The sequence below is a fragment of the Asterias rubens genome, chromosome 16, assembly GCF_902459465.1.
Source record: "Asterias rubens chromosome 16, eAstRub1.3, whole genome shotgun sequence".
In the NCBI taxonomy this organism is placed as follows: Eukaryota; Metazoa; Echinodermata; class Asteroidea; order Forcipulatida; family Asteriidae; genus Asterias; species Asterias rubens.
In genome coordinates this window covers 9,845,764-9,870,052 of record NC_047077.1, presented here as the reverse complement: position 1 = coordinate 9,870,052, position 24,289 = coordinate 9,845,764, and the positions used below count along the sequence as shown (strand labels likewise).

The 24,289-nt window shown below is 38.7% G+C and overlaps 1 protein-coding gene across 1 annotated transcript in view; it reads right to left on the bottom strand.

Annotated features, from left to right (window-relative positions):
* LOC117301100 overlaps nt 1–24,289 on the bottom strand; it is an 89,922-nt gene that overhangs the window by 10,772 nt on the left and 54,861 nt on the right. Inside the window, exons 19-30 of the mRNA XM_033784984.1 lie at nt 23,435–23,779; nt 19,447–19,575; nt 16,944–17,294; nt 15,169–15,288; nt 13,665–13,772; nt 11,352–11,702; nt 8,741–8,860; nt 6,895–7,251; nt 5,331–5,429; nt 4,136–4,255; nt 3,183–3,518; nt 804–981 (exon numbers count right to left, since the gene is read on the bottom strand). Coding sequence (XP_033640875.1) covers nt 804–981; nt 3,183–3,518; nt 4,136–4,255; nt 5,331–5,429; nt 6,895–7,251; nt 8,741–8,860; nt 11,352–11,702; nt 13,665–13,772; nt 15,169–15,288; nt 16,944–17,294; nt 19,447–19,575; nt 23,435–23,779 — 2,614 coding nt within the window. The remainder of the gene's footprint in view (nt 1–803; nt 982–3,182; nt 3,519–4,135; nt 4,256–5,330; nt 5,430–6,894; nt 7,252–8,740; nt 8,861–11,351; nt 11,703–13,664; nt 13,773–15,168; nt 15,289–16,943; nt 17,295–19,446; nt 19,576–23,434; nt 23,780–24,289) is intronic.

The following is a 24,289-nucleotide window of genomic DNA, read 5'->3' as shown; positions in this document are numbered from 1 at the left end:
CCCGCAAGTTTTTCCTGACAGGAAACTGTCCCAACAGATTTCCCAAACAGATTTTCTTCAGACCCAGAAAGCATGTTTTCATATTTACTTTGCAATTTAAAAGCAAATTCCAGATAAATGTCATGCCCAGTTTCAAATAAGGGAATCAATGTGTGGTGAAGAGGTTTTCAACTAGTGGTTTAATCCCAATAAGGCCTTAGTTTTCTTCAGACCCAGACAGGAGGTGCAAGGTCGCATGTCACACCCATGTTTCAACACTCTTTACTGGCGTTATATCATCCATTCAAACAACCCCTCGTGATGCCCTCTCGACCAATCAGAATGGAAACTGTCTTAGATATTTATGAATGTTAAACAACTTCCTAAAAATATGCAGTAGGCAATAAGTAGGCAGTAAATTTATAGAGGAGCCCTTTTTGTAAGCTGCAGCCCACTACCAGTATCTTTTTTGCATCTTAAATGGTGGGGAGTCGTGGCCCTGCACGTAACAAGTTCGTCCCCAAGTTCGTCCCCAAGCATCGACCTCAGCATCAACCTCAAGTTCTGGCGACTAAGTCATCTGAAAGTGGGTTTGAATCCCAGCTTGACACTTTTGTCTATGAGCAAAAAAAGACACTTTAACCATAAGCTTCACTCCACCCAGGGGTAAAATGGGTACATGTAGTGAGCCGAGATTGTTGAAGGAATGAAATACCTGGCCCAGTAACCATGGTAACAAGGGGTAATAATGTCAGAAGCGCTTGATACGCCCTTCGGGCTGTGACCAAGCGCTGTACAAAAATCAATTATTAGTATTAATTTACCTGCAGTGTGCTGCAGAAACAGCCCATAGAGGGCTGATCAGTGTGGCCCCACAACCATGCAGTCCAGTCGCGAACCGCCATGAAGCAATCCAAGGCCAGGTTTTGATCTGCGTTTCACTCCCAGGAACTGGAGGGGCTTCCTGACGAAGGCCTGAGTTGTCTGCTGTCTTTATAACATCTACGAGTTTGAAACAAGGAAGGTAGTTGAGGACTAACATGTACATGTACTTCAATCAAAAAAACACTTAAAAGAACATCACAGAATTGGTTTTGCTAGCAAAAACAATTGCTGGCAGTGGAAGCACTTTGTGTTATCCACCATATACATAAACTGACAAGTCTGTAGAAGTTTAAGATCCATCGGCCATCTGGGTCACAAGAGAATAGTGAAACACCGATTACGAATTTTGCGTTGCATCGATGCCAAAACAAAAATGATTTAAACGCTCACTAAGCGATAAACTCCAAACGCGAAATGAGATGATTTATTTTTACAAAAGAATGAAATTTCAGACATTAATATTTCAAGAGATGTTTTCTACTATCATCATGATTAGACTGTGTTAGTCTTATGCAAATCTGTGATCTTCACGATTTTTGTTTCTTACCAATTCTGTAACGTTCATTTAAAGACACTGGACACTATTGGTAATTGTCAAAGACCAGTATCCACAGGTGTATCTCAACATAGGCATAAAATAATGAACCCATGAAAATTTGAGCTCAATCGGTCATTGAAGTTGGGAGATATTAATGAAAATAAAAAAATACTCTTGTCGCACCATGGTCACACAAAATTGTATGCTTTCAGATGCTTGATTTGTAGACCTCAAATTCTAAATCTGAGGTCTTGAAATCAAATTATTGAAAAACTACTTCTTTTTTGAAAACTGTGTCACTTCACAGGGAGCTGTTTCTCACAATGTTTTATACATGTACTATCAACCTCTCCCCATTACTTGTAATTAAGAAAGGTTTTATGATAATAATTATTTTGGGTGATTACAAAGAGTGCGTCCAGTGCCTTAAAGCACTAAGCAGCTAGGTAGAAAACAAAAGACTGAGTTTCATTTACACGCCTCTCTTAATATTTATGCATGAGGTATGTCACAATTCTAACCCATAAACAAGGCCATAGGCGCAGCCGCTGCAGGTGGTGGCGAACGTGGGCCCATAGCCTCATTTGGGGTAAGAATAATGCCATCGTGCATGAATAATAAGAGAGCATATTATGTGAGCCGCGGGCATACTTAGAAGTACATAACAATCAGCGATATGAGTTAGTCCCAACAAACAAAGTTTTGAAACTATGATCTTAATTTTAGGAGGGATATTAAAGACACTGGACACAAATTGGTAATTGTCAAAGACTAGTCTTCACAGTTTGTGTATCTCAACATATGTATGTATAAAATAACAAACCTGTGAAAATTTGAGCTCAATCGGTTGTGCAAGTTGCGAAATAATAATGAAAGAAAAACAACCTTGTCGCAAGAAGTTGTGTGCTTTCTGATGCTTGGTTTTGAGACCTCAAATTCTAAACTTGAGGTCTCAAAATCAAATTCGTAAAAAATTACTTCTTTCTCTAAAACTACGTCACTTCAGAGGAAGCTGTTTCTCACAATGTTTTATACTATCAACCTCTCCACATTACTAGTTATCAAGAAAGGTTTTATGATGATAGTCCACTGCCTTTAAGTCAATGTAATTTTCATCTTTTGGTCACCCCTTGTTCTGTACTGGAGGGAAATATAACAGCTAAATTTGTCACCAGGCAGAACCCAAAAAATCTTGAGTTCAGCTAAAAGTTGAAAACTTCTTATCCCTGAACAATGGACTGTCAAATAAAGGATGCGCTTGATTAGCTTTCCCGGGTCCGCCCCGTTGTGCTCATCAGGGAAGGTTTTTTTTCCCAGTATGAATGTGGGCAAATACATGTAGTTACCCACATACTTCCTAGGAAAAACATCACTCACCCTTCTCGTGACGTCAATGCACCTTGGGTCAGCACGAAGTGACCCGATCCAAAAGCCTGGGGGCCAGATAAATAAAATAGGCCTTCTTTTCGTTCTGGAAAACAAAATATGCCACCCGGATGAGCACACCGGGGTCGACCCGGGGAAGCTTATCGAACGCACCCAATATAATGTTGTGATTACACTGGTAATTTTATATCAAGTAATAACCTCAAGTGAAACAACAATTAATTGGTCAGTGGGACTTGAATCTGTCACCTCCAAAATAACATGCTGAGGCTCTGGCAACTGGGCTAGCCGTTATGCTAACGGTCTCCCTATTTTTTTTTTGGGGGGGGGGGTTGCCAGTCAGAAGCCATACATGTACTTTCTTAAATACAGTTTTCAAAGGAATTTGACTTACCCTCTTCACTGAATTTACAGACATCTGCTTCCGACATCTGGTCTGGATAGACATCACATTGCAGAAAGGGGCTCCCCGTTAGTCCTGCACATACCAGGGCATCCTTACATGCAGAGGAACAAACCTGGTCTGAGGTGAAACGAGGGCACGCTGGATAGAATGATCTGCAAAGTGCAACCCGCTGTGCCTCGCTGCAGGTCACCAATATCTGGTCTTGATGCTCCGTTATCGAGTCGTTTGCTTGCTGCTGTGAAAGCCCCAGCTCGTTAGAGAAGAGAGTCTTTTGGTATGGCAGGATCTCACTACAAAACGTATTCTCAATGTTGACACAGCCAGCTGAATTAAAACAATAAAATCAATCCATGGGAAACAAGTGTGTAAATAGTTTCAAACATGTGCTTTAATATTCTCTTCTAGCTACTTCCACTGGGAAAATCGTAAAGTCAAAGGGAAACTTTTGAAGGGGCACCAAGGCCAAGAATATTCCAGACCTGGGGCTTACACACCATAACAGCAATCAAAAACTAGAGACAATAAATAATAAACAGCCTGTGTACAGTATGTACATGTAGAAATCAATCAGCCAGGAAAATTACCACAGTGCACACATGTAATATTAGGCTGAGCTCTGAGCGCAAAGCGTGAAAGCTTGTGAGCTGGGAAAACTGGCGACCATGAAGCCCAACTATTAACTCTTTGGTTATAAAAGCCCTACTCTGTAAACTGGGGCGTTATTATATGGTCGTATCTCTATTTCTTTTAGAACCTGATCTAAATAGGGCCAAAAGGAACCACGTAATCTCACTTAAAAACGGAGAAATCACATCCCTGCACAGTGTCAGTTTTTGTGTTGACGGTTGCCGGTGCATGAACTCCCGGGGAATCCCAGCATATAACTCTCGGCAGTATCCCGCCGAAAATCTTTGTGAATCTTTCTATAGGAATGAACTTACATGCATGGCATCTTATCCCTTCATCAGAGTAGTCTAAACAGTCCGCATTGCCATCACATTCAGCATCAGGGTTGCTGACACTTATACCATTGGCACAAAGATAAGTACCAGGTTGACAATCTGAAATTACATTTTTTTTTCTCATAAAACTCAAGCTAATACAACTTTATGATTTAATTTCTGCAGGTGGTTACAATGTATATATAAACATCGCCATATCTTCAGTTTAGGAAGAGCATATATGCTCTTCCTAAACTGAAGATATGGCGATGTTTATTTTTGCTAAATTATTAATCAAATCTTACAAGCACGAGAAATGATTTTGAACAAGGTGACTGATCAAACCACTGACAACATGTTTTTGTTTACAGGGTTTGGGTCCTTTTTTTTTATGACACAAAACACAAACGTCTCCATATATATATCAAACTTTGGTGATAGTAACTTTGGGGTAAAAAACTCCAGGGACCTCCCCAGGGCTGTATTTAATGGGAATGGGAAGAACAATGTGGAAGGAACTCTGAACCTTGGGGGTCCCAGAGGAGGAATGGCAAGCAAAGATACCATTAGGCCCTGGCGCTTCTATTCAGGGCCCAATTTCACGGAGCTGCTCAGCACACAAATTGGATTAGCATGAAATTTGTGCCGTGATAAAAACAGGATAACCAACCAAATTTCCATGTGATATTCAGGATAAGCAAACAATAGCTGAATACCAGTAAAAAGCAATATGCAACAAATGGAAACTTGGCTGGTAATCCTGTATTTATCAAGGAAAAAATTTCATGCTAAGCAAATTTTGGTGCTAAGCAGCTCTATGAAATTGGGCCCAGCAGACTCTGGGTTCAAGTCTTGGTCAGGACGCTTAATTGTGTCCCTCAGAAATACACTAATAACTATGGTTGCTTCTCTCAACCAAGGGGTAAATGGGTACCTGCACTGGGCAGAGATAGTTCTTGTGATTGATTTAGACGAGTAGCGCTAATTTGTTGCGCATGCTGTATACTCCCAAGGCAGCTGAGATGGTCTAAGGACAGGACAAATTAAATCATAAAGTTGTGGCCCAGTGGACAGGGGTAATAATGTTGGAAATGAGTACTCGGGTGTGAAAAGCGCGGTATACAAACTGGTTACTTTTATTACTATTATAATTACGCCGCCAACCCGACTACCGGACCAAATGTTAAACTCTTACCACAGTCGACTTCGTCATCTCCGTTGGGACACTGCAAAATACCATCACACCTTTCCTCATTTAGGTAAACGTATGGGTAGACTTCACATTCGGTGTACCCTGTTGTGTTGGTCAGGAGAAAAAACAAATTCGACACTCAATTCCACAGATTAAGCAGAAGTTACACAAATGAAGAACTTGATTCTATTCACAGTACGGAAAATCTTGATTTTAAGAATTTATGGGTTTGGCCACAAAAACTCGGAAAGTGTCATCCTTTTCAATAAGTGAGTCTAATACATTAAATTATCTGAGCCATTAAACTTATTGTATGAGCATTGTTTTGCCTGGAGAATTTCGTATCATATGTTTGTGAATTATTCACTCTGTTCAGAAAACAAATCAAATAGAGATAACATGCGTTAGTTGCTAGAAAAAAAAGGTGGTGTCTTTTTGGCCTCTTTCTTTTGATGGGAGTGTCATGGCCGAGCGGTTAAGAGCACCGAATTCAAACTCTGATGTTTCTGATCAGCAGAGTGTGGGTTCGAATCCCCAGCCGTGACACTTGTGTCCTTAAGCAAGACACATAACCATTGCTTCGTCCTTTGGATGGGATGTAAAGCCGTTGATAAAATGTGTTGTGTAAACGCATGTAAAAGAACCCAGTGCACTTATCGAAAAGAGAAGGGGTTCGCCCCGGTGTGCCTGGCTGGATTGGCAGCATATTGCGCCACAGCACCTTGTAAACCATAACATGGTGCTTAAGGATTAGGTCTTATATCTCAAAATTCGCCCCACTCCTTGCAGTAACAATACCTGGCGCTTTGTATCCTTTGACAAAAGGCGCAGTATAAATACAGTTATTATTATTATTATTATTTTTGATGGAGCATTCCCGTTATGCATTCGGTCTTATACAAATTGCGACATCTGAAGAGGGCGCTGTTGGCTAGAGGTCGCATATTGCTCATTGACTGTGAGTACATTGAATAACCTCGCTCTATCCAAAACACACAGCTAGCATGGTAATCAGCTGAAATGGTTAAGAGCATCATGTTCTTATGGTTAAGTCATCGGAGTGTGGGCTCGAATCCCGGTTATGACACATGTGTCTTTGAGCAAGATGCTTTTCTACAACTGCTTCTCTCCACCAAGGGGTATAAATGGGTGTACCTGCGATGGTAGAGGTTGAATTTGTGTTTACTAAAGCCTTTTAAGCTTTTGGCAGCTTGGGCTGTATACTCCCCAAGTGCATTGTAGCTGACACATGGCTGAGAAAGATCAAAGGGACATAATTGGGCCGATGACCAGGGCACTATAATGTTAAGCACATTGATATAGTTATTGTAAATTGCGCTTTTTAAAAACTAGTTATTATTACTACTTTAAGTGTATCTTTTTTTGCCGAAAAACCAACATTCTGTTCACACAAAAAACAAAACAACCTAAAGACCCCAAACTTTCAGTGCAGTTCTTTGCAGGTGAAACTATTACAACCACAACAAAATTATTGCAATTCAGCCTTTTGTGCTGTGAGGACGTTTTTTGTTAATAACTTTTTGTTAATCTATCTATATGTAATTACCTTCGCCTCTGTTCACTGCTTCGATACCAAAATGAAAACCAACATCAGACGGTGGTCCATTGAACAAAATTCCAATCGTCTGTTCATTAAAGAGGACGTAAACGGGGTCTTGGTGACCCTGTTCGAAATAGGCAAGCCATGAGGTTCGATCAGTAGCATCTACTCTTTCTCCAGCTGCGATAATTAACCCTGAACGCTGAGGTACATCAAAGCGATAGATGCGGATCAGGATGCTGGCAGCGGGGTGGGCCCTCACGGTCCATCTGCAGTTGCTGTAGTAAACGTTTGATGAACCGGATGAATATATCGAGAACTGTGTGCCAATGTCAAGTGTGACCTGACTGGTTGTGTTGCAGACTATGAGTGAGGCAAAACAAAGAAAAGAATATATCAGCATATACCGTTTTTGTTGACATTACACAAGTACATACGTAGTTGAGGTATCAGTGTATAGAGTAATTTCCTGCATTAAAGGCACTCGCTGTTTAAAGGGAAGGTACACGTTTGGTAATTACTCAAAACAAATATTAACTTAAAAACTGACTTGGTAACGAGCATTGGAGAGCTGTTGATAGTATAAAACATTGTGGGAAACGACTCCCTCTGAAGTAACGTAGTTTTTGAGAAAGAGGTAATTTCTCACTAAAATAATAAAAGACTTCTAGCTAGAAGTCTTTTATTCCTATCTGAAAGCACACAAGTTCGTCCAACATGGGTGTTTTTTTCCCATCATTTTCTCGCAACTTCGACCATGCAATTGAGCCCAAATTTTCACAGGCTTGTTTTTTTCATGGTTATGATTGGATACACCAAGTGAGAAGACTTGTCTTTGTCAATTACCAAACATGTACAGTGCCTTTAAGGTCAGTACCCTTGAATTACCATTCATAAATACCTAAGACAGTTTATCCATTCTGATTGGTTGAGAGGGCATCACATGGGGGTGTTTGAACAAATAATATAACACTTGTAAAAAGTGTTGAAACGGCCGGGACAGCTGTCACATCACGCGATACGTGCAACGCCCACAGCAATCTCCTTATAACATGTGTAAGGAGTTGTTTACCCGAGGGCCTTACCATTTCATAGCTGGAGGGGTGTTATGTTGAAAGAAACCATTGAATTGAACAATTAAAATCTTTGCATTTATTTTACTGTTTGACCAAAAAGTGTTATGTTTTTCGTTTCGGTAAAAATTATCAAGAACCCGGCCTCGGCGGGTTTAAACCACTAGTTGAAACCTCTTCATCACACATTGTGACTCCCTTAAAATAAGACACAAGCGAGTGCCTTTAAGGCACTGGACACTGTTGGTAATTACTCAAAATTATTGTTGGAATAAAAACTTACTTGGAAACAAGCAATGGAGAGCTGTTGATAGTATAAAACATACATGTAGTGAGAAACGGCTCCCTCTGAGGTAGCATAGTTTTCTAAAAAAGAAGTAATTTTCCACGAATTTGATTTTGAGACCTCAGAATTAGAATTTGAGGTCCCGAAATCAAGCATCTGAAAGCACACAACCTCGTGTGACAAGGGTATTTTTTCTTCCATTAATTTCCCGCAACTTAGACGACCAATTTCGTGCATATGTTGAGATACACCAACACTGACCAAGAGAGAAGACTGGTCTTTGACAAATACCAAAAGTGTCCAGTGTCTGAGCGATAAACTCCAAACGCGAAGTAAGATTATTTATTTCTTATCAAATATGACATTTCAGACAGAAATATTTCAACAATCATTAAACTGTGTAACTTTTATGTGAATCTGTGATTGGTGATCTTCACAATTTTTGTTTCTTACCAATTCTGTAGCGTTCCTTTAAATGTTTAAACTTTCTTACCCGAGCAGTCTAGTTCGTCAGATCCATCGGAGCAATCAGCGTGCCTGTCGCATTTAAGTTGTGATGCAATACAGACTGAATGGCCACAGTCAAACTCATCATCTGAACAAGTTATAACGTCTGCATAGCCCAATGTTTAAAGGAAGTAAAATGAAGGTGAACCATGAGATAAAGGTCCAGCAAAAAATTGAACATATTATTATCAATCAATAACATAATTTGTTATTATTTGAAGACAGTGGACACCATTGGTAATTGTCAAAGACCAGTCTTCTCACTTGGTGTATCTCAACATATTCATAAAATGACAATGTGTGAAAAATTTGAGCTCAATTGTGGTCAAAGTTGCGAGATACATGTTATCATGGAAGAAAAAACACCCTTGTCACAAAAACTTGTGTGCTTTCAGATGCTTGGTTTCGGGACCTCAAAATCTAATTATGAGGTCTCAAAATCAGAATCAAATATTTTAGTGGAAAATTACTTCTCTCTCGACAACTATACTACATCTGTATCAACAGCTCTCCATTGCTTGTTACAAAGTAAGTTTTTATGCCAACAAATATTTTGAGTAATTACCAATAGTGTCCAGTGTCTTTAAGTTTGCCCAAAACAAGGATACAGCCACTCTTGGCAACTAAAAGGGGCTACAAGAAGAAGGAAACACTTAAAGGAACACGTTGCCTTGTATCGGTCGAGTTGGTTTTTGAAAAGTATTTGTAACCATTATTGTTATAAAATGCATATGATTAGAAAGATATATTAAAAGTAGAATATATTGATCCACACAAGTATCACTCGAAATTGCGTGGTTCTCCTTTTACCTCGTCGACAAACACGGTTGGCCATTTATGGGAGTCATAAATGGCCAACCGTGTCAGTTCGCAAAGTAAAAGGAAAACCGCGCAATTTCGAGGCAAATGTGTGTGGATCATTGTAGTCTACTTTTAAAACACATTTCAAACCATATGCATTTTATAAAAAACGGTTACAAATGCTTTTCAAAGACCAACTCGACCGATCCAAGGCAACGTGTTCCTTTAGAGGGTCTATGTAATTTTTGTGGGACAAAAAACACTAAACTTACACTGTTTGAAGATAATGATAGTAGAAAGCTTCCCTGAAAATATTACGTGCTGAGGTGCTGTACTTTTTGGGAAATGAGTAAAACAATGTCATGAAAATAATTTTCGTCTCATGAGACGAAAAGTATTAAAATAATTTACAAACGTATTTTCATGACATTGTTTTACTCATTTCTCAAAAACTACAGCACCTCAGTTAGTAATATTTGAAGGGAAGCTTTCCACTATCATTATCTTGTGAGTTTACTGTAAGTCTATGGACATTTTGAAAAGGTACCCAAATCCTTTAAGATGAACATATCTGTAACTCAGGGGATCTAAAGGCAGGAATTGATTATTCCCCTTAAAATAGTCTAGATATGAAGTGTGGACTTGAGAACAAAAGAGGTCCACGTTGGGCCTGAACACTATGTGGACTTAAAGGCACTGGACACTATTGGTAATTACTCTACATATTTTTTAGCATAAAAACAACTCGGTAGCAAGCAATTAAGAGCTGTTTATGTGTAAAACATTGTGAGAAACGACGCCCTTTAAAGTAACACAGTTTTTGAGAAAGAATTAACTTCTCACTTGAATTAAATTTTGAGACCTATTTGAACTCGGAATTCAAGGCATCTGAAAGCACACAACTTGTGCGACAAGGGTGTTTTTTCTTTCATAATTCTCTCACAACTTTGATGACCAATATTGAGCTCAAATTTGTAAAGGTTTGTTATTTTGTGCATATGTTGAGATACACCAAGTGAGAAGACTGGCCTTTGACAATTTCCAAAAGTGTCCAGTGCCTTTAAACGCATCCACACACAGTGGTTTTTACAATGTTGAAGATTTTCAGTGTAGGGTACGGAGGAATGTCCACAGTGACTGTAACACAGAGCTGTACATGTATGTGTGTGTGGGGGGGGGATAGGGCCTCAGTGGGTTCCACAGACAAGACAGCTATCCGATTTTTCAAAAATGTATGAAGGAGTTTACCAAAATGAATGCATGGCCAGAAATAGAAACAAACCTGCTCTTCTGTGTTAGTGTTTTATTAATCGTTGAACTTGAAAGGTTAGTGTTTTATTAATCGTTGAACTTGAAAGGTTTTCCCCTTTTGAAAAAGGTGCCCTGTATGGTTTCTTTCCCTGCCTTTTACCTCTATAGACATGATAGACCCCCCCCCCTTCAAGTCCCACCCAAGGCAGGTGGATTTGGTTTTCAGTTCCAACCTAATTGCATAGGCTCTATCCCCCTTGTTTTTGGTTTTTCTCCCACATCTTAACCCATATCTGCTGAACTACATATCTGCTGAACTGACGTCATTGCAGGGGCTCACCCGGGTCAGCCCCAAGTCCTGCTTGTGGAACGGGTCACTTGGAACGGGTCACTTGGGGCTGGCCCGAGAGGGCGCGAGTGATCGTTCGATTATCCCTTGTCAGGGGCTCACCCGATGGAGCACCGCGGGGTCAACCCGGGTAAGTTAATCGAGCGCACCCTTTTCTTTATGGTTATTTTCTGAGCAGGCAAGACAAGACACTCACCAATTTGTGGAACCATCAAAATTGTTAAATTGAATCCCAGATTAGAGGCAGAACCAGATGTAGAGTTGAAGATTATCCAGACTGTTGCTCCATTCGACAGCAGCCTCGGTGGTTGGTTGGTGCCACTCCACTTAAAGAAACGACTAGAATCATCCTGATAAACATCACCGTCTCCAACATAGATAAAATCCTGGTCTTGCACTGTGCTGAAGCTGGAGAATGTTATCAGCAGTTTCTCGCTTGCTACCTGCACGATCCAAAGAGTTGATGTCTTACTGAGGTAGGGGCTCGGATAATCAGGCGATGTGATTTCTGTTGCTTGACCTGGGACAATCTCGACCCGCTGAATCACTACAGAAATCAGACAATGCAGAAAGAACAAAATTCTTTTTATAACATGTACATGTACAAGTAAGTTTTTATGCAAGTTTGCACCCACAAGTGTTGCTTTTAGCCTTTTTGATCAGATCAGAGACACAGCTTGCAAATATTTGCATCTTGCAATCCAGGAGGTTTTTTTTCTACAACAATCAGGGAGAAAGAAAAAGCAACACTTGTATCTGAGCAATGATTCATACATGAATCGTTTCTCAGATTTCTGAGAGATGGTGTCCATTCCATGCATCGACCAGAGATGTGGTTGGTTTACGCTTCCCCTCACTGAACATTTTTACAACTTTTTTAATATTTGTGTATATCTGTAAATTGTCATTTTATTCCCGTTGTCTATTGTTGCTATGCCTTTCTTGTATGTAATGTAGTCTCCTTTACACAGGGAAGACAAATTTCACGTTTCTATCATGACAACAAATATTTTTAATCTTTAATCTTTAATTAACGGATTGCCTTCTTTGTGAAATACCTCGTTATTGTTTTCCTATTTTCTCAACAAGCAGACACTGTATTGAAATGAAACTTTCACAAGTAAATTATTTTGTATCTTTTTTGATAATGTTGTCTATAAATCAGTGCTCCATTGACTAAAGACAAACGATGACCATACCTACATGTAGCTCGAAGAGGGTTGGTTCAAATATTTGCATAACATCAAAATACTCATTTTGGTTTTAACCATAAACAATGGTATGTGTGAGCACTATATACTCAACAGTTGAATTTTGTTTACTTCTTGCTCTTTAATGGAGCTGGAATCAAAGTTAATTTTTTTTCAATTGTACATAATCTTTTAAACAATTTGTCTGTATAAACACTTCCCTTTTTAATGTTTTTATTTTGTATATTCTTCTAGTTATCTTTTTAACTCAATTCAGCCCTTAGGCTGAGATCTTTGAATTTTTAATAAACCAATAATAACCCAGGTCAAAATTCCAGTTGAACCTAGTTAACTGGGGTCAACTGGTTCAACTGGATAGTGATCAAACTTGTCCATTTTCCATATTAACCAACTGGTGGAATAAATTCCGCCTGCATGATTTTCTTCACAAGGCCGACATAAAGTCTAAATTCAGATAAAAGACTGAAAAATCTCATCCCTGGTGCATAATTGTTGCACTACTTATTTACGCAACACCTGAGTTTGAAATTGCCCCCAACGTTGTATATCAACTTAAAAAGTCTGGATACACACAAAGCAAGCAGAGCATTTCCGTGCGAGATACAACATTTTTTGTTGTCAAAGACCAGTATTCTCACTTGGCGTATCCCAACGTATGCTAGCCATAAAATAACAGTTCTGAGAAAATTTGGGCTCAATTGGTCATCAAAATTGAAAAAGAATAATAATAAATTAAGAAAATTGTCGCAACAAATTTGTGTGCTGTCAGATGCATAATACGGCGCACAATGAAAGGCTTCAGGCTTGAAGCCTTTTATTATTTGACTGAGAAATTACCCCTCTCTCAAAAACTATTAAATTCTTTAGAGAGAGTCGTTTCTCACAACAACAGCTCTCCATTGCTCGTTGCCAAGAAAGTTGATGCTAATTTAAATAATTGATGCACCAAAACTGTACCAGTATTGAAAACACCAAAATGACACCAATTTCTGGTACACCAACACCACTGGTGCTAAATTTGTACTAATTTACATAACGCACCTAAACTGCACGTACAAATGTTCCCATAATTTAAAAACACAACAGAGTGTGGTGCAGGTTTGGTGTAAACCAATTTAAAAAAAATAGCTACACCAGAATGGCTGTATAGAAGTGCACCACCAAAGTTGGGTGCTGAAATTAGCGGCACATTCCAGCATGTCCAGTGCCTTTAATGTCTATGATTATGAATTGTACGAATCAAGAGGTTGTGATTCAAAACTAGATACGTGTTTGCACTGAAGTGCTGCCAATTTTACCTTTGTCGCATGAGGAGCCATAGAACTCTTCACGACATTCACAGTCAAAGCCAGTAGCACCGACCGGTATGCATGTGCTGTTTCCTGGACATTCGTTCACCGAGCATACTGCAAAAGGTAATCAAAACAAAAACATTTTGTTTTTGAAGTTGTTTAAAGACAGTGGACATTATTGGTAATTGTCAAAGACCAGTCTTCTCACTTGGTGTATCTCAAGATATGCATAAAACAACAAACCTGTGAAAATTTGAGCTCAATCGGTCGTCGAAGTTGCGAGATAATAATCAAAGAAAAAAACACCCTTGTCACACAAAGTTGGGTGCTTTCTGATGCTTGATTTCGAGACCTCAAATTCAGTGTCTCTAGTTTAATGATTCATTCTAAATTTAGATCCTGGTGTCCTCAAGTTAAATGAACCCCAATCCCCCATATGTAACCAGGGTACCTGTAATTAATATTGATGCCCCTTCATCTTTGATGAACCAAGGTGATCAGTCCGTGGTAGTGATTCATTCAATGCAGTGATTCATTAAAGATACTGGACACTATTGGTTATTGTCAAAGACCAGTCTTCTCACTTGGTGTATCTAAACATACGCATAAAATGACAAACCTTTGAACAATTTGAGCTCAATCGGTCGTTTAAGTTGCGAGATAATAATCAAAGAAAAAAACACCCTTGTCACACAAAGTTGGGTGCTTCTGATGCTTGATTTCGAGACCTCAAATTCTAAATCTGAGGTCTCGAAATCAAACTCGAGGAAAATTACTTCTTTCTCGAAAACTATGTTACTTCAGAGGGAATCGTTTCTCACATCAACCTCTCACAATTACTCGTCACCAAGTAAGGTTTTTATGCTAATAATTATTTTGAGTAATTACCAATAGTGTCTAGAGCCTTTAATTCTTCAGTTGATTAATGTTTTACATGTAACCACTTGAGTGTATAGGCCCTCTTGTCATTGCATGTATTTTCAATTCCCTGTACTTTTTTAATTAATGTTTATTTCTCCAGTATAGTTTTATTTATACATTGTGCATTTTGAACTTCTCACTTTAATTGTTTGAACTAAAAGCGCCTTCGTCACCTTTTTTAAAAGTACATTGTATATTTTAAAATGTATTTTACTATATTGTTACTAATATCCTGCGTGAATTACACAGGGGCCCCGCCCCTGAAGCCATTGTCTTGGCACTCGTTCCCTTGACAAAGTTTCCCCTTTCAAGACTTGAAGAAATAATAAAGTAATAATTTTTCATATATATAGCGCTTAATACCAGGTTTCTAAGCGCTGAAACAAGAACTGTACTATAACATAAAAATGACAATTTTAAATAAGTGTGTTTTGAGAGCGGTTTTAACTGACTCCAGTGTAGTGGAGGCACGGATGTGAACGGGAAGATTGTTCCTGAGAGTGGGTAATATGTATTTAAGGTCTATCTCCTTTCAGTATCACTGTTTTACAATCTCTTCAAATAAATCTCCTTTATTCTTACTACTTACTGTTTCCATTACAAGTGTCGCCAAACCAACCTGGCTCACACAGACAGTAGTAACCATCCTGTGCAGGATCGTTGAGGTGACACTCTCCACTATTTAAGCAGGGATTTGAGACACATCCACCTTAAGAATAATAATAATAACTAAAATAATAATACAAGTAATAATAAAAATTTAAATAATAAAACACATTTATATCATAGTAGGTCCTGTTTTCGAGGTGTCCCTAAAATCGTGGCAAATCTTTTACCTCTCTGTGCGCGATGTAAACAGTCCCTAGATAAAAATTGTGTGGTTTTATTTTCTAAGCAAAGAGTCTCCTCTCCATTGACCAAAACTTAGAAACACGTAAGGCTCCACTGGTTATTTGCACTTGAAAATGCAAAAAGTTTGGTATTTTAGGCATTTCTACAAGGTACAAAAATATGTCATAATGTTTCGGCCATATAAAAATATTTGCCCACCGAAAAAGTTTCATCAAACACTATTTCAATTCACAATTCATGATGATCAAATCATGTGACTGAATATTTTGCTGAGCATTCTGGGGAAAAAATACAGAGGCTTAAAGAAGCCATGTGCCTTATATCATTTTCTAATATTTTTTGAGATTTTAATTTTTTAACCCTCATATCAATATTATTAAAAATATTAAAATTTAAACATCAGCTTGTTGATTCAATTATCACTGTTTATTTATACGCTTTGTTATAAATATTTTTTTGCAAGTTACCATGGTTATTTTTAAAATTTAATAAACAAATATTTTGAATAAAATGAAGACAACTGCTCGCTATTAAGTCATACACAGAGTCTCAAAGAACACTTGTAGTCACTGCAGATGTTTCTTCCATGTATGGCTTCACCGGGAAACCATACTTTCTCGTTTTCCGTGAAAACAGCAAAAACTCAAAACAAACGGGGCCAGTTGATCAAAGTCATCGAAGATCGGTTTTTGATGTGAACATTTCAATGTCCATCAAGTTTTAATATATGTTTGCATACTTCATATTAACAAATGAAGATAATTAGGGCATTGGTTGATAAATGGCATCATTATTTTTTTCCCAATTCAAAGAAAAAGGCATAATACCATGAAAACTGGTATGTAAGAGGAGGATATAGTGCAAAATTTTAGATGCTCCCAGGCACTTAACAATAAAAAAAACTAACAAATTAAACAACAAAAAGTAAAATCATTAAAAGGTCATTAACAAGATCTCCTGTGGGTACTTATAATTCCCCCCGCGCCACGTACTAAGCCTCTCTGCAGAACATCACGTGACACTCAAGATGCTTTAACATCTGTATTTCCTGCAAGGTAGATGGGACTATGTTTGAATGATGAGATCTACCCCTTTAAAGGCAGTGGACACACACTATTGGTAATTGTCAAAAAATAGCCTTCACAGTTGGTGTATCTCAACATATGCATAAAATAACAAACCTGTGAAAATTTGAGCTCAATCGTCATCGAACTTGCGAGATAATAATGAAAGAAAAAACCACCCTTGTCACGCGAAGTTGTTTGCGTTTAGATGGTTGATTTCGAGACCTCAAGTTCTAAACCTGAGGCCTCGAAATCAAATTCAAGGAAAATTACTTCTCTCTCGAAAACTATGGCACTTCAGAGGGAGCCGTTTCTCACAATGTTTTATACCATCAACCTCTCCCCATTACTTGTCACCAAGTAAGGTTTTATGCTAATAAATATTTTGAGTAATCACCAATAGTGTCCACTGCCTTTAAGCAGAGAATTTCAAATGAAGATCACTTACCATAGGGAACAGAAACAACAGTCAAGTAAAACCCTGTACCGCTAGATGTTTCACTGCCTGAACTGAAGGTGATCCAAATAGTGCTCCCTTGAGACAAGACCTGATTGGGAATGGTGGAACCACTTGATGAACTGATGCCAGTCCCCTCGTCTTCAAAATCAGGCCCTTCTCCGATTTGAAGGACATCATCCGCCCCCAAAACCTCGAAATTCATAAAGGTTATTTGAAGTCGTCTGTATTCAGTCATACCAACAATCCACGTCATTAAGCTGTCACTTGGGTAGGGGTTTGGATAGTTAGGAGACGTGATAACCTGTTCTGTGTTTCTGTTTATTAAGATACCCCGGATTACTGCGTGTACAAAAATATATATAGAAATAGTTTAGTAATATACCTGAAGATTTTACCCTTTATAAATTGGACCTTGATTTCCTCTTCAAAATTACCACCAACTATAAAACACCCAAGTAGATCCTTGTGATTACGATTGGGTTATTGTAGGTCGTGTGGCACTTATTAATAAAACAGAAGAAAACAAATTAAGAAACTACGTTTCATCCCTAGCAGAGTGTTTCTCAAAGCCTAAAATAATGACAACACAACAAACATGAACAGGTAACTAAAGTTACAGGTAATTTAAAGGCAGTGGACACTATTGGTAATTACTCAAAAAAATTATTATCATAAAACGTTTCTTGATTACGTAAGTAATGGGGAGAGGGGATTAACTTAAAAACTGACTTGGTAACTAGCATTGGAGAGCTGTTGACATTATAAAACATTGTGAGAAAAAGCTCCCTCTGAAGTGACGTAGTTTTGGAGAAAGAAGTAATTTACCACTAATTTGATTTTGAGGCCTCACATTTAGAATTTGAGGTCTCGAGATCAAGCATCTAAAAGCAAACAAGTTCGTGTGACCATGGTGCGACAATGTTTTCTTTTTTCATTACTATCTTGCATCTAGTCGACGACTGATTGTGCTCAAATTTTTACAGGGTTGTTATTTTATACATTACTGAGATACACCAACTGTGAAGACTAGTCTTTGACAATTACCAATAGTGTCCATTGTCTTTAAGCAGTGAAGTGGAAATACATGAATAGAGAGAAAAGAGTCGTAAATCACAAAAAAGCAAGAGTTAACATTGAACAGTGAGACCAAGGGGAGGGGGCTGGAGGGAAGGGGCTAATTTGAAAACAAGCAGATAGAATTAAGAAGTACAATATCAAGGGTTGGAAGAGGGAGATTTCATGAATGAGGCAAATTATCTGTTCATACTGGTTGTGTAAGGGTCGAAACGTCAGCCCTTTAAAGACAATGGAAACTAATGGTAATATCGTTAAAGACTAGTCTTCACAGTTGGTGTACATGTACCTCAACATACATGTACATGTATGTATAAAATAACAAACCTGTTAAAATTTGAGCTCAATCGGTTGTCGAAGTTGCAAGATAACAAAGAAAGAAAAAACACCCTTGTCACATGTAGTTGTGTGCTTTCAGATGCTTGATTTCGAGACCTCAAATTCTAAATCTCATGTCTCGAAATCAAATTGGTGGAAAAATACTTCATTCTCGAAAACTGCGTCACTTCAGAGGGAGCCGTTTCTCACAATGTTTTGTACTATCAACCTACTTGTTACCAATTTATGTTTTATGCTTATGCTTATACATGTAGCGCACGTCTACCAACATGACCAAACAATTAAGGTACATGAACTCAAGGCGCTGAGATACAAACTTTCAGAAAGATAGGTTAATGCAGTGGTGGATTCTGAGACCCAACTATGTCGCACTTATAAGGGTTTACAAGGTGCTACGGCGCACAACCAGGAACACCGGGGCAAACCCCTTCTCTTTTCGATATGTGCACTGGGTTCTTTTACATGCGCTACACAACACATGAGACCAACGGCTTTACGTCCCATCCGAAGGACGCAGCAATGGTAAAGTGTCTTGCTTATAAGGACACAAGTGTCATGGCTGGAGATTTGAACTTACACTTTGCTGATCAGAAACAACAGAGTTTGAATTTGGTCACAACACTTCAACTTTACAACATATTATGTGTGGGTCATTTTGTGTGTATTGACCTCTTGCACATGCGTCACACGCGGCGACTGATGCCACGCTCACCATGTACATGGGCAGTTAGGTTTACGTGTATTAACGCCGTGTCGCCTAAAATGCCCACTTCACTGCATAACGCACAGCATACTCTATGCATAGAGTTATATATGCAAAACACACAGTGAAATTGCCCACCAGCATGGTGCATTCAAGATTTTCTGATGATGACGTCAGTGAAATGGGTCAATATACATCCAAACCAAACAGTTCACTCCTATCACGTCCGCCATCCCTCAAAAAGGCTTATTGCTAGTTACCAAGTAAGTTTTTATGCTTACAATTACTTTGAGTGATTACCAATGTGCCTTGAAGTGCTACATAAAATCTGACCAATATTATTATTATTATTCCTATACAAAAAATATGACTTACCACGGCATCTAAACTCGTCGCTGTTATCAACACAGTCCATAACACCATTGCACCTTCGCACCATATCGATGCAAACCAAATGCCCACAGTCGAATTCTTCAGAAGTGCATTCTTTGACATCTAAAACGTCTGAATAGAAATATAATTTCACTATTTGATACAAGATAAAATTTAATCTTAGCTTTATTTTACGCCACAACCATGAAGCTAGAGATCAAAAGTGTAAGAAGGGAGAACTTGGCCTGAATAAGAAATTCAAAACTATGGCACCAGAGGGAACTGAGGCAAAACTCTACTCAGATATTGACGACTTGGGACTGTTAACACAGAGCGTTCCAAGTTTTAAACGTTGCATGTTGCCACTCGCCACTGATCGCAGTAGCGCAATGTTTTGTACACAAGGGCAGTGCAAAATCTTCCTCTTGTTAGCTTCTTGTTCAAATTAAGTATCTTCCTTAAAGGCAGTGGACACTATTGGTAATTACTCAAAATAATTATTAGCATAAAAGCTTTCTTGGTGGCGAGTAATGGGGAGAGTTTGATGGTATAAAACATTGTGAGAAACGGCTCCCTCTAAAGTGCCATAGTTTTCGAGAAAGAAGTAATTTTCCACGAATTTGATTTTGAGACCTCAGATTTAGAATTTGAGGTCTCGAAATCAACCATCTAAACGCACACAATTTCGTGTGACAAGGGTGTTTTTTTCTTTCATAATTATCTCGCAACTTCGATGACCGATTGAGCTCAAATTTTCACAGGGTTGTTATTTTATGCATATATGTTGAGATACACCAACTGTGAAGGCTAGTGTTTGACAACTACCAATAGTGTCCACTGCCTGTAATGATTTCCACATTTTCCCTTTCAGGACAGTTTCTCCCCAAAATTGTTATCAAATAATCTTACAAAATAATTCGAAAAGAAGCAGAAAGTGAATACATATTTTGGCATTTATCGCTCAACTCATCTATTGTCGGCTCAGTTTTCAGGGTTAAATTGCTGATTAGATAGTACAAATTGATGGTCAGTGTCCTAGACATCATTAGGTCATTCTGTCTTGCGACGGAAATTGTGTCAAAGGGTCTATGTAAAAATGACAAAAAAACACAATGTCCACAGATCTACACTAAACTTACACAGTTTGAAGATAATGATAGCAGAAAGCTTCACTGGAGATATTACAATTGCTGAGGTGCTGTAGTTTTTGGGAAATGAGTAAAACAATATCATGAAAATAATTTTCGTCTCATGAGACGAAAATTATTTTAATAATTTACAAAGGTATTTTCACGACATTTTTTTACTCATTTCTCAAAAACTGCAGCACCTCAGTAAGTAATATTTGAAGGGAAGATTTCCACTATCATTATCTTCAAACCCTGTAAGTTTTATGTAAATCTATGGACATTTTGAAAAAGTACCAAAATCCTTTAAAGGGCAGGTACACTATTGGTAATTGTCAAAGACCAGTGTTCTCACTTGGTGTATCTCAACATACATGTAATGCATAAAATAACAAACCTGTGAAAATTTGAGCTCAATTGGTCATCGGAGTTGGGAGAAAATGATGAAAGAAAAAACACCCTTGTTGGACGCATTTGTGTGCTTTCAGAAAGGAATTTAAAAGACTTCTAGCTAGAAACTTTAAATATTTTATTGAGAAATTACCTCTTTTTCAAAAACTACATTACTTCAAAGGGATTCGTTTCCCACAATGTTTTATAATATCAACAGCTCTCCAATGCTAGTTACCAAGTCAGTTTTTAAATAATATTTGTTTTGAGTACTTACCAAAAGTGTACCTTCCCTTTAAGAGTGGGAAAGACGCCTAAATCACACCAAGAGTAAAAAATACATTGATTTTTTATTGTGTACAAGTAGAGCAATGGCTGCAATGGCAGTGCTACCAATGCAGTGAACAGCGATTGCTTTTGTCTCCAAAACAGTTTTTCCATGCAATTTGGAGGAAACCAACTGCACCAAGAGAGGCATTTGGAGCAAGTTCAAGTTCGAGCACATTTGGTCGACCCCGTCGACTTCTGACCAGCAACGTACATGCGCAGTGATGCACTTGCTCGAACGACACATTTGGAAGTCTAGTCAACCTTCCGCCTATTTGCTATAGTGTCATTGGTTCCCCATCTGCGCTTAACAGATATTAGAATGGAACTTCTGTCGGGACCAGTATAGAAACCAGTGGAAAGATGTGAGGTCTTTAAACACCAGCCAACAAACCATCAACAGCCTTTTTACATTGAATCTCTGTGGAATACAGCTGTGGGGACGTCGACGTCCCAGTAGTTTTTTACCCCATAGTTACCTTGGCGCACTTTCACACTGTCCTCGTCTAGCCCAGGTCAAAATTCTAGTTGAACCTAGTTAAACTGTGTTTATGTGGAACTAGTTTAACACAGTTAAAACCAGTTGGTTTTTAAATATGAAAAATGGACAAAAACCAACTGGTTAAAAATTTAAACCTGGTTGATCATAGTTAAACCTATAGTCCAAACCAGTTGGTAAATATGGAAAATGGATGAGTTTGGTCACTATCCAGTTGAACCAGTTGACCCCAGTTACTGGGGTCAAAACTGGGGTCAACTGGAATTTTTACCTGGGAGGTCACCTAATGTATACATGTAGGTTCCAAGAATACCCCAGGGTTTTACCGTTTACCCCTACTCCGGAGCAAGGGTGTGTATATTCCCCGGGGTATGCCCATTTGCTGGGGAAGAGAGGCATAAAAAGGGTTTGGGGGTAAGTGGGAAAGGTTATTTAATTAGTTAGTTACGTATGTAAGGTATCGATCGTGGCCGAGTGGATAAAAACACCGAACTCAAGCTCTGATGCTTCTGTACAGCAGAGTGTGGGTTCGAATCCCGGTCGTGACACTTGTGTCTCTGAGCAAGACACTTAACTATAAATTGCTTCTCTCCACGAAGGGGTAAATGGGTACCTGTGAGGGCAGAGATAGACTTGACTCAAGTCCCAATCCCGTGCCATCCCCAGAAAACTACTGTTTTGTGATGTCCTGCATTCCAAAACCTGTTCCGCATGCGGGACAGGGACTTGACGATGTCGCAGTCGCCTGGTATGTAAATGTATTCACTTATGAATATGTAACATTGTTACGTGATACGTTTTGACCAATCAAACGCACCCAAAAAGAAGACTAGTGCATTTGTCACTTGTGGGTTAAGTACGTAGTTGATGATTGAAATACATTTTTTAATAACCAATTAATTATAAAAAAGAAAGCACTAAATGTTCATTTGAATTTAAGTAAAACATTGTAACATACATTGGGGTCGGTTTAGTTTGCAAAATTTGAATTTTGGGAAGTGCAATAAAGTGACTTATTACACCGACACCCCCTTGCCTGCTAATGAGTTTACGCAACCCACGTGCTTGCCGCGTATAGACGCGTGCCTTTTACAACGTCTTCTACTGCGATGTCACAGAGTATAATGAATTTTTACCGGCAGGGCAGCGCTTCCACGCTCCCATTGGTTTTGTACATCTCCCCATTTGGGGAGATTTTCCAATAACAACGTGCAGAGTAAGAAACGACTTCGTCAAATCCCATTCTCGGGACCACATTTTGACGGCGAGCGCGCACTGTTACTGTATGCTACGGGGTTGTTTCATAGTAAGTTGAGGTAGGGACCTCTCACACGAGAATGGGACTTGAATCAAGTCTAGGGCAGAGATGGTTCATGTGATTGATTTAGCCGAGCAGCTATGGCATTATGGCGGACACAATGCTACAACACTGTAAAGTTGTGGTAAATTTGTGCGTATTGACCATAAAATAGAACGTATGTTATTCAGCGTTTACACGTAAACCATAAACCTAATGAGCACCAACATGGTGAGCGTGGCATCAGTCGCGGCGTGTGACGCGCGCGTATCATGTCCGCCATACCTCAAAAAGGCTTATGGTGTTACCGCAAACCAAATATACATTGACCAATATGGATACTTGTCTTACCTTCTTTGGTAAACGTCAAAGAAAATCCAGGTGCAGTAGTAAAATAATCGGAAGTGAATCTGAGCCACATGGTATTATGTTCCGATCGTAGAGTCGATTGCGGTTCAACTGCACCACTCCACTCAACAAACTTGTTCTGCTCAACCTGAATACCATCTCCAGCCGTGAGAATGTCATATGCATACTCAGTGTTGAAGCTGGTAACAGTACCCAATATCCTATACCCGAAAGCGTTGAAGAGCCAAATTATATCCAGATCTTTGGGATAGTTGTCAGGATAGGATGGCGAGGTGATTGTGACAGTCTCATTGACATTCAAGTCAAAGATATGGTAGGGCCGAAATTCTGCAGAAAAAGATACGGTAATAATAATAATATAATATTAATAAGGCCGAGAAAAAAACAAAACATGTTTCACGTTCGGGTTTTTCAAAAAAAGGAGGAAGAGGGGCTTTTTATTTTTCATTTTTTATTTCAAGATGGCCATCATTCTTTGTCAAATATCCATTGTTTTTTCTACTGCTGAAATACACAAAACATAAATGAAACAATTTAGTCGAGGCATTCAGACAAGACATTCAGATTGTTTTTGCTGAGATCATTTAAAATAACCCTATTTAAAAATATAAAAAAAAGAATGTGCATAACAAAATAAAATAAAAAATAAAATAAAAAAGGAGGCGGCCTGTAAAAAGGAAGCGGGCGGGGACGCGAAACATGTTTTTTTTTTTACTTGGCCTAATAATAACAATCATAACAATTGGAGTACAAAGTAAGACATGTCAAGTTGGCCGAGGTGATTCACTGGGAACTGTGTAAGAAATGGGGTGTCAGTGTGACTGCAAAATGGTGTTC